Below are 13,225 nucleotides of genomic sequence, written 5' to 3' on the forward strand. Positions count from 1 at the left end.
CAACATGAAAAGAGAAAACTAAATCATCAGAGTCTCCATAGAATAAAAGTTTCATCACTGCGTTAATTTGATATGTGGGTTAGGGTGAACGGTAACTCTGAAATAAAAGGGAGTATTTGCTCAAAGCTGCAGGTTTTGGGTTCCTCCAACCAAGGTCACGTGGGGTTAAAACATGCAAAACACTTGGTCCGACTAATTGAATACTAACACATAATAAAGTAGGATATTGCTGACTGATCTAATCTAAATCAGAAATTGTGTGGACATAATTCCAGAAGATATGATGCTGGATGGTTCATTTGTTTCCGCCAGGTGGCAACAAATATCCATTAAAGACAGAACAAAGCCCTCATTAAACCCAGCTTTGTAGCATCCTCACCTGCACTGATCACAGTCCATGATAAACTATGTCTAAAATAAACTATCATAAACTGCAGTCTATTACATTCATGCATTCCCTTCAGCGAGGATTCATTCAATTATGTCCATTATTAGTAATAACTAGGGCCGGGACTCGATTAAAAATATTAATCTAATTAATTAGAGGCTTTGTAATTAATTAATCGCATTTTAATTGCATAAATATTTGACCTGAGAACAGTGAGACGTAATTTTTTTTCACATGGATTTTTATTTTTCTTCAACCAATTCCAGCAAACAAGTGTAGAAATAGCATATTTAGGAATATAGTACTTTCAGAAATTCAGGTAGCCTATAGGTAAGTAGACCTTCTGTAAACTAGTTTTTTTTAAGTAGACCAATACTTTCAAGTACATTCAGAACATTGGTTATTTTTTCAGACGTGGACTTAGTTACCCTGGTCCTTAAACCAGTCATCTGGTGCAGTGTGGGTTTGGTGTGGGTCCTTGTACTCGGGTCGGGCTAACGTCCACGCTAGCTGCTAATTGTTTTGCGTTGAACCAAACACTCAACTACCAACCCGCCACAGCTACAACACACCTCATACACCCCGGGAGGAAACAGTTCTTGTTCTTTTTCAGAGTACAAACCTGGAAAACAGAAGCACGTTGTCAACTAGAGAACGAGCGAACCGCCATCTTTAGATCCCAACTTCGATATGAGACAAAAGTAAGGCGTCCGTCCCTCTAGGCGGCGCAATGCAACACCACTCGCACTTTGGTTCCGCTTTACCTGGTTCCCCCCCCAATCAGTGCTGTACAACACAATAAAAGCTGCGATTCTTAGGAATGCTCTCAACTATTATAACATATTGTCTATATAAAATCCACATAAAGGTGCCTCACATTTACATTATTGATGGTGACGGTGTAGTTTATCAACGTAGCTGAAGTTTGATGACCACATGCAGCTAGTTTCATAAGCTGGTGTTGGATTTGACTAGTTAACAAACTGAGTGTGTGTTTGCAGATGAAGCATTGACGAGCTTGCAGTTTATGGTGCAACCCTTCGTATCCCTCATTTCACAAAAGGAAAAAAGCAGCTTTCTGCACATGAAGTTGACACATCTAGACAACTTTCTCGTGTGAGAATCCATGCGGAGCGAGTTATTTGTCGGTGGAAAAACTTTAAGATTTTGCAAACAGTTATTCCTGTGTCGCAGGTTAACATGATAGACGATGTTGTGACTGTATGTGGTGCCCTCACAAACCTCTGTAAGAGTGTTGTTTCCAAATGAGTAACATTACCATGTATTAGTATTAACGTGATTTACCTTTGTAAAACGTATTTACTGTACATGAAACATAATGCACTATAATAAACCCATTGGCTCCCACTGGTGTGTTTAATGTACAACATTATATACAATTCACACTGCTTTTCAATTTAATTTGTTATTAGTAGTTTAATTGCAATGTATGCAAGCAACATAGTTACTACTAAAGTACTATAGCATTAAAAGATGTGTCCTTGTCTTTGACTAGGAAGAATTTCTGATTTCAACACACAAAACTCTGAATCTATGTCATGGTATTTGAATTTCTCTCTGGTGTACACGCTCGGTTTCTCAACTAAATACGTATATATATCTGGCCACTGTATATTTGGCCATCTGCTAACGTCTTCTATCCACTCCACTATGGTACACGGATCTGGTAGCCGGATACCATTTGATAAAGTCAATTTTTTAAAATAACTTTGTCTGTGTTGCTTAATCCGCTCGCGTAGCTTGACATACTGCTGATTCTCGCCATACTTCCGTTGCCAATATGCGCGCGCATACGTAGCTACGTCATCATTGTGTACAAACAGTAAAAGGGTCTATAGCTCACTTTGTTGAGGACAAACAAAACAAAAATATATTGTTATCATTATTGTTTAGCTTATTGATACCATTGCTACGGCTAAAACTTCTGAAAATAACATATGCTACTAGTAAAATGAACAATGCAATTAATAATAGTGAAATAATTTTATTATTAATAGTACCATTATCATCACCCCCATTCTCATTATTATTGATTTGATATTCTGAACATTATCACGTGCTTTACACAGTGACACGCCCTCTCCTTCCCTCCAGAAGGAAAGTGGGCGTGTTCCTGACTCACTGAGTCTGCGCGTGGTTTCTCCAAAACATCCCCACAGGCGACTTGATCTACTCTAAAAGTCTGGCCACCATTCAGGTTTGACGTCCGGTTCCTCGCTAAAACAAGGCTTGAAGGTGAGCAGTGAAACACGTCGCATATGCGTTTTGTTCCGATGGTGTTTTTTTGTGTCGCGATCACAACAACTTGAGACTGTTGTGTTTGCTGAAGCGATGCCGCTTCCCTGCAACGCCACTTACTTTTTAAATGTGAGGAAATGATCGCGTGCGACTCATTTCTTCTACATTTTGCTGTGATCGATATTTCGTTGACATGTGAGGGGGAGCTCACGTGTCCCCCGTGTCCTTTTCCCTTCAGTGCGTGGCTCTTTTAATCGGCTTCATTGTGAACTTCCCGCACTTCGTTCGGCTCGGAGATGTTCGCCACGGCCACCAGGAACTTCGTGCAGGAGGTGGATCGGGGGGGTCTGCTGATCCCGGTGTCCAGCCTGAATGACACGATTGCTCTTCTGACGGTGGTGGTGAAACGCAATCGTTTCTGGCTGTGGCAGAAGGCCAAGTACATTCCAACCGACTTCACCCTCAATGACATACTAGCAGGAGACACACCTATACAGCCAGGTGAACATCTACACCCCCCATATGCCGAGTTGTTGGTTTTTAACCCCAGGAAAGAAACAAAAACCTGGAATGTTTCCCTATCCGCAGGCGTCATGGAGACAGATTTCATCAAATACGAAGGGACTTTTGGGGACAACATTCAGGCAACTGTTGACGCAAACTTTGTCAGCGCCAATGTGAGCCTGGAGGGCAAAGAGTCGTCCAAGCTGCAGTCCTCCTTCGGCAGTTTAAAAAAAGAAGAACTGGAGGTGCAGAAGTTGCTGCGAGACTGCAAAGAGAGGTTGGCTGTCTCCAGTGGCGTGTTCCATAGAGGTCTATCTGAATTAAAAGAGGAAAGGCCGTAAACATCATGTGACAAGCAGGCTTTCTAAGATCTGCAAACAGCAGCGATGATCTTTGTCCGACCATAAAGTCGCACGCTAAACCGGAGGATCGGTTGAATATTAACACTCGCAACGTTGCTCTTTTTGGTTTTATGTGAATGTTGTTGTTGTTGTTGAATGATGCACACAGTATTTTCCCCATGAACTGTGACTGCAATGTGCCAGGATCCTGGATATGTCCCACGGGCTGATCCAGCAGACAAAGGAGAAGCCCAGGCGGGTTTTTGGGATCGTGAAGGAGCGTATTTTGACCACTCAGCCCTGTTCAGTCATCGAGGAGGTGCAGCAGGGAGCACAGTTTGCAGGAGGACTGACCCTCTGCGGGCGCAGGTGCACTAAGGTGGAGTACACATTTTGAACCTATTTCTCCTTGTGGTGTAGCGAGTTTGCCATTTTGTGTAAACGGTGAGCTTCTCCTTCGCAGGTTTCCTTGAAAGAGAACGGGAGCTTGAGTAAAGACAGTAACATCACCATGGAGATTCCCGTCCTCACTCCCATTGCATATTCCCTTATAGAGCTGGAGATCAACCACGATGGGCGCTATGGTGAGATACGATCGATGCACCTCGCATTACACTCCGCTGCAGTCGCAGTTGACATCAGGGTGCCTTTCCCACAGAGCTGTGTCTGATGTCATACACCAGTGGATTTTTGGAAGTAGACGGCCTCGCGGGGAAAGGACTGGGGAGCGTCGGAGCTGCCGCCTCCGGGAGCAGCCACCTTAGACAAGGTGAATGATCGCTTTCTTCCCCTCAAGCCATACATCGCGTGACTATGGACGGTTGTTGCGTAGGGCGTGTTCCGACATGCGTGCCGTTTCACGGGCGCAGAGAGCCAGATTAGAAGTGACAATCGCAGTGGTGTGATAAGTTGACGCTGGAGACGGGCGCGGTTCAATCCTGGCGATCAGTGACCTGCTGCGGGTACACATTCAGTCTGTGGAGGTGGATGATGAAATGTGTCCATTTTGTGTTTCATTTAGAGCTGGAGCAACTGAGAGATCATTTCCAGGTGCTCGCCTCTCTTCCTGCCACCACGAGGTCTTCTCTACTCCAACAAATCACACAAGTTATGGCTGACCGACGGGCCCTGGCCTCGCTGCAGAATGTGGTCAGCGCCGACGTCGACACAAAGTTGCAGTGTGGACTAATTGCCATTTGGAGCGTCTTTTGAAATGTACTTTTAAAATCTTTCCCCGTCTCAGTTGGAACAGATGTGCATTGATAAGACACCTGCCGCGGAGGATGCCACAACACCAGAGTCCCAAAAGCAGAGCTTCCGAGCCATTTTGGACCTTTTGGAGCAGCGTGGTCAAGTGGATTCCAGACCCGCCGTCTCCGCGTTTCACCTTATCACCAGCGCCATGGATGGTGAGAAAGCTCGACTTTACTCAGTATTTGCTTTAATGCCTCTCTGAAAAAAGGAACATTTCCTGAAGCTGTGTTTTGTGCTGGGTCTTTTCTTTCAGAGATGACAGACGATTGTCTTTCTCTTTTGGGAATGTGCTGTAGCCTCACTGTGCTACCGGCTCTGGAGATACTGGTTAGTGAAGGCAGATCAAGTTAAAGATAATAAACATAATATATGAGAGGAGGCTGCCTGTTTTACCCTCCTGTCCCATGTTTTCCAGGTGCAGTGTGTATCGGGGAAGGGGGAGTTGCCCCTGAGCAGCGCAGGCCTGGCCGCCTTGCCGGGAGACGTCTATGAAGTGACTGAACGTCTGTTTGCCTCCTCCAATGTGTCTCTGACCACAGATGGAGGCTCAGTGAAGACCAGAATAAGCAGCCTGCCAGTTTGCCCTGCTTTGGTCCTCTGCATTGCTGTCAGAGGTCTCGCCTCGTTGGCCCACCGTGAATGAACTGAAGACCCCGGAACGGGAGCCAACAACGTCAAACGTTACAGTGGAATGATGTATGAGGGGAACAAGTGGATCAAGTGCTATCTATCAGGATCTTTTCTTTCTTCTCTCCACTAGGACTATTTTTTCTGTAGGACAATTACTGCACATACATATTATAGTGCTGAAACAATAAGTTAGTAAATGTTTTTTTTTTTTATCCATGACAAATGTTGAACAAGTGGATAATCCATTGATTTAGGTAACTGATTTTGGATTTTCAATGGACCAAACAACCCTTTAAAAGATGGTCCTGCAGGCTCTAGTAAAGTGTGAGGGACATTTTCCTCTGATTTTATATGAAAATGTGTGATTTTTCACTTTTTTTAAAGAAGGCAATGAAATCCTAAAATGATTCTTTGACTCCATTCGTCACTTTTAAGTAAGAGAGATGTACAATGTGTGCTACAAGTTAAGACACGCCTTCAAGCCAATCAAAGGCGAGGAATTTTCGTTGCAATGATATAGTTATATAACTAACTAAATAGGACACAGTATACATGAAAGAGGACGGGTAACGTCAGTGGGCCAGATCCATTAAAGTGAACAAATCTGTTGTTTTCCCTTCAACTGCAAATTGTTCAAAAAAATAATACAAATACTTTTCTGATATTTCAATGGTGTTTTTATTCTCTAAAAGTAAAGTTGCTGACAAAAAAACAAAACGACAGGAAATATTTTACATTCATACGTGTTCCTGCAATGACAGGTAAGTGGAAAAAAGCAGTCCTTGAAGTTTGTGTTTTATGTGGGAAGGAAAGGACATCTGCTTATCCAAGATGTTTTATTGTGGTGGTAAAAGACAGTCATGTCATCTCGACTACATCATTAGATAACGTTTGAGGTTTAGGGCCAAATACATAAACTTTAGTGTTTACATACTATAGTAAAGTCTCTCCGAAGACCTATTCATGACTTTTCATTTCACAATGACTTTGGAAATGACTTTAAAATTCCTTATGACCATTTTATTAGTGTTACTTTCATTATGATGTAATTTATGACCTTTATACCTACAGTTTTATATGACTATTAAATTACTTTTTTGTAACATTCCGTAGTACGACAATGGACAACATAGTGCACGAATAAGGTATACAATATAAATATAATGCTATGGGTTATTTAAGTTAAAAATAAAAGTGCACCACCCAAGAGAATCAAAAACATACTCCTAGTACTTTTAACACAAAAGCACTATAGACGGTCCGTTTCCTTGCACGTTCACATGCACTGCAGTACAAAATACATCCTCACGGTGGCAGCGATACGCTGCGCTAAAAGCATTTTTTAACTAGTGTTTCTTTGTGTTCATTAATGTTTGCTGTTTCCATAGCAACGGTACAAATCGGACTAAGCCTATAATCTTGATTGACATGTTGCTCAATGAAATTGCTAAAGTAACTATTCAGGGACATTCAGAGGGTACAATGTGCTGCATTCTTTATCTGAATAATCAAAGCAGGACCATAACAGCGTGCCTTAGTTCATTTATCTAAAAGGAACCCATATTAAAATGAAAGGACAAAGCTATCACAAAACAAGGGTCTCAAAAAATACTTTGATACGCAAAAGATTTTAGCGAAAAATATTCCACACATGCACCACAACGATCTAGATTATATGCAAATAAAACATGCTGTGTAGTGAAGAGGGTTTTAAAACATGATGCTTGAACAGCACTCTGAATGCATCTACTGCTGGAGGGAAATTGAGGCGGTTTAAAAACGTATCTTTTAGTTTGCAATTGAAGTTTGTTGAATCTTCTGGGAGATCACCTAGTTACGATCTGGTCTCATTAAAGAGGCAAAATTCATCAAATAAATGAAAGGTTCAAAATGCTACAAAGACACTGATCTTAAATGTTTCACAAGGATGAATTGTGATGGTTTCTGTGAAAGTCAGCTTTTGAAGGAAACACAGGACAATCATGAATGCTTTATGTTTCGTTTATTGGTTTGTCAATCATGTAGCTTGCTGGAATGTGCAACAATTATGGAATGTTTCCAATATTGCTAAGCAATTAAGACATTCAGATTTAGAGGTTAAGGGACCTAGTACTCCTCTCCTTCATCCTCATCCTCCTCCCTGACGCTGTCGGTGCCCACCTCCTCGTAATCCTTCTCCAGGGCGGCCATGTCCTCTCTGGCCTCTGAGAACTCTCCCTCCTCCATGCCCTCTCCAACGTACCAGTGGACGAAGGCCCTCTTGGCGTACATGAGGTCGAACTTGTGGTCGAGTCGAGCCCAGGCCTCTGCGATGGCGGTGGTGTTGCTCAGCATGCACACTGCCCTCTGCACCTTGGCCAGGTCTCCTCCAGGAACCACGGTGGGGGGCTGGTAGTTGATGCCCACCTTGAAGCCGGTCGGGCACCAGTCCACAAACTGGATGCTGCGCTTGGTCTTGATGGTGGCGATGGCCGAGTTGACGTCTTTGGGCACCACGTCTCCGCGGTACAGCAGGCAGCAGGCCATGTACTTGCCGTGGCGAGGGTCGCACTTCACCATCTGATTGGCTGGCTCAAAGCAGGCGTTGGTGATGTCAGCCACCGAGAGCTGCTCGTGATAGGCCTTCTCCGCGGAGATGACTGGGGCGTAGGTGGCCAGAGGGAAGTGGATGCGAGGGTAGGGCACCAGATTGGTCTGGAACTCAGTCAGGTCCACGTTGAGGGCACCGTCGAAGCGCAGGGAGGCGGTGATGGAGGAGACGATCTGTCCGATCAGCCTGTTGAGGTTGGTGTAGCTGGGACGCTCGATATCAAGGTTCCTGCGGCAGATGTCGTAGATGGCCTCGTTGTCTACCATGAAGGCGCAGTCAGAGTGCTCTAGGGTGGTGTGGGTGGTCAGGATGGAGTTGTAGGGCTCTACGACAGCTGTGGACACCTGGGGGGCCGGGTAGACCGCAAACTCAAGCTTGGACTTTTTGCCGTAGTCGACAGAAAGACGCTCCATCAGCAGAGAGGTGAAGCCGGAGCCAGTTCCTCCTCCAAAGGAGTGGAAGATGAGGAAGCCTTGGAGCCCTGTGCACTGATCAGCCTGAAAAAAATAGAATGAATTGCCATAATCACCAGGTTTAGAGAAACAGGGGAAAGATGATATTAGACCTCACCAGTTTGCGTGTCCTGTCAAGAACCAGGTCGATGATCTCCTTGCCGACTGTATAGTGACCGCGAGCGTAGTTGTTGGCAGCGTCCTCCTTACCAGTGATCATCTGCTCCGGGTGGAAGAGCTGACGATAGGTCCCAGTTCGCACCTCATCTGCAGAGCAACGAGAACACTGGTTTAGAGCGATTCTCCCTTTCACGACAAGAATTTAAACAGATGTCTGTACATGTTGGCAAAATGTAATAAAGTGAACAGTTTCATTATAGAAACCCAACTTACCGATGACTGTTGGCTCCAGGTCCACAAAGACCGCTCTGGGAACATGTTTACCAGCTCCAGTCTCACTGAAGAAGGTGTTGAAGGAGTCGTCCCCTCCTCCGATGGTCTTGCCGCTGGGCATCTGTCCATCCGGCTGGATGCCGTGCTCCAAGCAGTAGAGCTCCCAGCAGGCATTGCCCATCTGGACTCCGGCTTGGCCGACATGCATGGAAATACACTCACGCTGCAGAGAAAATGCAAAGATCAGCCACCACGCACGCATGCTAACGACTTAGCACAGTAAGTTAGCCGCTTTCATCTATATCAGTTTCCTCTACTACGATAACAGGGGACTAGAAAAATATGCACGCCGTTTAGCCCTGACACGTGCGCATGCACGTGGCGCGTGTGAATGCTGCTTTAGGCGGGACGCAGGCCCGTTACCGCAGAGCTCGCGTAAACGCGGCTTTTGTGCCCCTCCCTGCCCCCACAGTACTGCAGAGCCCCTCCTTTGTGCTGGGCTGATGGACAGGGCGTTGTCTGGAAGGCCCTTCGGAAACCTTAGTTCGCCGGTGTTACATGCCTACTGGTTTTTGAACCTACTGGTTTGGCTACACACACGTGTGTGTGTGTGTGCAGATGTTGTCTGCCTCGGTCACCTGATTCGTCAGTCGCAAACATATTGCTGAACATGTTCAAAATGCAGCAATTACAATTGTATAAGTGGGCACTACATCACTGCCACGTATGAAGAAATACATAAAAGAACATATTCATTAAAAGATCGCCACAACCTGGATTCGAACCCAGTCGAGCAAAACAGCAACACAGTACAAGACGGCGGTGCTACGCCATCGGCCAACCGAGCTTCCAAGTGTGCCAGCTGATTAATGACAACTGGTTTTTGGTGGCATAGCGTGGAACACTTCATACATATTTATCGGTGTTTTTTCGCGACACATTACATCCACATGGTTAAAGTGCTTTACAGAGGTGAAATCCTAAAATACACCGGGGATTAAGCAATCACGTTAATTGGCAACATCAGTATGAAGGGAGAATTTCAAAGTTTTTACCTCTACCTCTGCTCAGTAGAAATATATTTAATCAAGCTTTAGAAGAACAAAAAAAGCACAGATGAACCCTCACAAAGTGAACGAGTTTTGTTGTATACATTTAGATGTTATTGAGAGTAATCCTACTTGGGCAATGTGGTAGAAAACCTGACAGAACTATGTGGGAATGCATGGCAAAGTCCAAGGACAAAGAAAGATGGGCATGAAGACATTAAACTGACAGTTCTGTAATATTTCAAACATAATGTATACTCATCAATGCTTCCCAGATCCAGTGTACAACATCTGAATATCAAAACATCTGCTGCCCCATTCATCCCTTTCCTGTTGTCCAAAAAAAGACAATCCAATCTAAACGGCTGCTAATGAACTTAAGAGAACCCCCATTGGTCTGTTGAAAGGGTCTAGAGAGAGCGGTCTAACATTACAAACAGGAAGAGGATTCAATTGTAATTTGAGTTTTTGCTCTTGTAGATATACAGGCATGGTGAAACTAATTTTTTATTTGTTAGCAAATTGGGAGCCATAAAGCAATTACTTATAAGCTAAGGACTTAATGTTCCATTAAAAACTCTAATCCACAGTGTTTACACTGGGTGTAAATAATTCATTCAATTCTGTGGATAGAACATTACTGATATTCCATTCCTTCTGTGGCTTAGTGGTAGCAATAATTGAGTATTTTCACTGAATAATTGTCGCAAAAGTTTATTTTAAATGCGTCGTTCGTGTATAGCAAAAGCATCTGTTCCACGCTACGCCACCAAAAAACAGTTGTCTTGGTTCACCCTGAACCAAAAGGTTTCCAAGCCACAGACTGTACAATTTGTGTCATTAAATAAAGAAAAATCTGAGTGATAATTCATGTTCGAGTGGCCGACTGCTTAGCGCAGACGTCTTGAAATGTGTTATCATTTTGCTCGAAAGGGTTCGAATCCAGATTGTAGCGACATTTTCAGCAATATGTTTGCAAATGTGTGACGAATCAGGTGACCGAGGCAGACACCATCTGCCGCTGTCGGGGAAAACAAACACGCACGCGTAGCCAAACCAGTAGGTTAAAAAAAAACAGTAGGCACGTAACACCGGCATAAAAATGCCGCTATGGGGTTTATCATTCTGCGTAATTGCGTATTTTTTAAAGATAACCGATAGCCCATGCACAGCGATTGCGTATCTCACTCAGACTTGGTTTAAATTAGTTAACGTTGCATGATGGGATTGAGTAGCGGGCATTCCCAGGGTTAGCTAAACATCTGTAGCCTCATTCATTGTAATAACAAGAGACAGGAAAAATAGCGTTAGCTTGTCTGGCCTCGATTCCGTCACGTTATATAACAAGCCGGAAAAAATCACATTTACATGTGTTCTAAACATTCACCAATAAGTCATTTCGACAAGACACTCACCATTTTTTCGAGTTGTTAAATACTGCTTCTGACCGACGTTGACGGATCGGTTGCTGAAGGCAGGAGTGGTGAGCGGAAGTGGAGCTGCTCAGTCTACTTGTTTTCATGCGGGAGGAGCCAATAGGGTGGCGCCAGCGGGGCGGAGCCAATGACGAGCAGCCAATGGGGTGGTTTGAATTTCCTCTGAGCGGCAGCGACCGTTATGCGCAGGTCGAAATGTTCAGTTATACAGTTCAGCTTTGTCATCCAGGGGAAATTTGAATCGATAAGGTTTTATTAGTCCCAATTGTCTTCTCTTATATAATATTTACTCCAACGTTTCACTATACGACCTTCATTTTATTTGATGAAAATAGACCTCTGCGACTCATCAGACCTTTTTTTTTATTTGTATCGACATACTATACAATTAAATTTGACATTTTACTGTACTATACTGTGACAATTGAATTTGAATTTACGAGAAAGTATACTATGACTTTTCTGTGTATATAATACGTTGACTATACTATGACTTTCTAATCATACTACGCAATGTCTGATTTTTTTTATAACTTTTTGTCAGTCCTGCGATAATCTGGCAATAATCATCTCCGCCCTCGTGCAACCCTGAACGGGATAAGCAGTTAAATAGGTTGAAAGGGCGGATATACTAGATTATTTTTTACATAATATACAATTGTTTTTAAATGGCTTTTTAATATAAACACTATAGACACAATGGCATAGTATTCCTTGACTTTTATGACATGCTAGAATTTGCTAGTTGTCAATTAAATGTCTATGGGGACATCTTTCATTCCATACTACTCTTCAATTGATCCATGGGTACTATACAGACTTTTTTAATGTCAAAATTTAAGATTTGAGATGGATTTTGTTAATCTGTGCGGTGGAGGGTGTCAAAATTCACAATCTAGGATTTCCTGTTGCCACTATACTATAATTCTAAATTGTCATATTGTTGTCTTCATAATCAGGATGTTATGAGACATGTAAAGCTGATTAGACAACTTCCTTTTTCATAGCAATACATACATAGTGCAGAAACCTTGTGACCTTCATATATATTTGCACCAGTACAGTCTCCAGATCATTACAGTCACAATTAAGTCGGCTCTAGGACATTAGCCAGCCATACCTAATGTTGTTAAGCTAGTTGTAACCCAACATTGAGGCCAAGGTCCTCCGCTCCGCACATACATATTATACTGCTGAAACAATAAGTTAGTAAATGCTTTTTTTCTATCCATGACAAATGTTGAACAAGTGGACAATCCATTGATTTAGGTAACTGATTTTGGATTTTCAATGGACCAAACAACCCTTTAAAAGATGGTCCTGCAGGCTCTAGTAAAGTGTGAGGGACATTTTCCTCTGATTTTATATGAAAATGTGTGAATTTTAGTGGCCATGGTATAGTTATATAACTAACTAAATAGGACACGGTATACATGAAAGAGGACGGGTAACGTCAGTGGGCCAGCAATTCCTTATGACGATGTTATTAGTTTTACTTTCATTATATGATGTAATTTATGACCATTATACCTAGTTTTATATGACCAATAAATTATTTTTTGTAACATTCTGTACAATTAGGTTTCATAACTTGTACTTTTATATTTCCATGACTTTAAGACTTCAAATGTTCAATAACTCAATTTTCTGACATCAAATACCATCATTCAAGAATCAGGAAAAATGTATTGCCATATATGAGACATACAACTATATGAGACTCACCGGTTGGTGCATGAAAGCAGAAAGTATGACAATGGACAACATAGTGCACAAATAAGATAAAATTATAATATGCTATGGGTTAGTAATCAAAAGCTATGGGTTAGATAAGTTAAAAATAAAAAAGTGCACCATCCAACATAATCAAAAAAAATACTCCTTATAGTACTTTTGACAACACAAAAGCACTAAAAAGCACTATATAAG

General features: G+C 42.8%; 2 protein-coding genes across 2 annotated transcripts; one reads left to right on the forward strand and one right to left on the reverse strand.

The window, feature by feature from the left end:
- Positions 1-2,503: 2,503 nt before the first annotated feature.
- On the forward strand, positions 2,504-6,297 carry gsdmeb (gasdermin Eb). Its single transcript, XM_037453013.2, has 10 exons — positions 2,504-2,644; positions 2,886-3,148; positions 3,236-3,428; positions 3,697-3,871; positions 3,956-4,076; positions 4,151-4,261; positions 4,514-4,641; positions 4,736-4,901; positions 5,000-5,073; positions 5,162-6,297. Exons 2-10 carry the CDS (start codon positions 2,944-2,946, stop codon positions 5,387-5,389), a joined length of 1,401 nt encoding a protein of 466 aa, XP_037308910.1. The 5' UTR covers positions 2,504-2,644; positions 2,886-2,943; the 3' UTR covers positions 5,390-6,297.
- A 1,064-nt stretch (positions 6,298-7,361) lies between these two features.
- Positions 7,362-11,293, reverse strand: LOC119197060 (tubulin alpha chain-like). The gene is made up of 4 exons (XM_037453015.2): positions 11,276-11,293; positions 8,812-9,034; positions 8,537-8,685; positions 7,362-8,463 (listed from the first exon to the last, which is right to left on the reverse strand). Exons 1-4 carry the CDS (start codon positions 11,276-11,278, stop codon positions 7,483-7,485), a joined length of 1,356 nt encoding a protein of 451 aa, XP_037308912.1. The 5' UTR covers positions 11,279-11,293; the 3' UTR covers positions 7,362-7,482.
- Positions 11,294-13,225: the final 1,932 nt, after the last annotated feature.

The sequence above is a fragment of the Pungitius pungitius genome, chromosome 11 (assembly GCF_949316345.1).
Source record: "Pungitius pungitius chromosome 11, fPunPun2.1, whole genome shotgun sequence".
Classification (NCBI taxonomy): domain Eukaryota; kingdom Metazoa; phylum Chordata; class Actinopteri; order Perciformes; family Gasterosteidae; genus Pungitius; species Pungitius pungitius.

Bases quoted from the DNA above. Each gene is read 5' to 3' on its own strand.
- gsdmeb (XM_037453013.2), top strand. From the start codon at position 2,944: ATGTTCGCCACGGCCACCAGGAACTTCGTGCAGGAGGTGGATCGGGGG. The intron at 3,429-3,696 runs GTTGGCTGTCTC...GCAATGTGCCAG, and splicing joins CTGCGAGACTGCAAAGAGAG to GATCCTGGATATGTCCCACG. The intron at 4,642-4,735 runs GTCAGCGCCGAC...TCCCCGTCTCAG, and splicing joins TGGCCTCGCTGCAGAATGTG to TTGGAACAGATGTGCATTGA.
- LOC119197060 (XM_037453015.2), bottom strand. The intron at 8,686-8,811 runs GTAAGTTGGGTT...GTTGCTCTGCAG, and splicing joins CCTGGAGCCAACAGTCATCG to ATGAGGTGCGAACTGGGACC. The intron at 8,464-8,536 runs GTGAGGTCTAAT...TATTTTTTTCAG, and splicing joins TTGACAGGACACGCAAACTG to GCTGATCAGTGCACAGGGCT.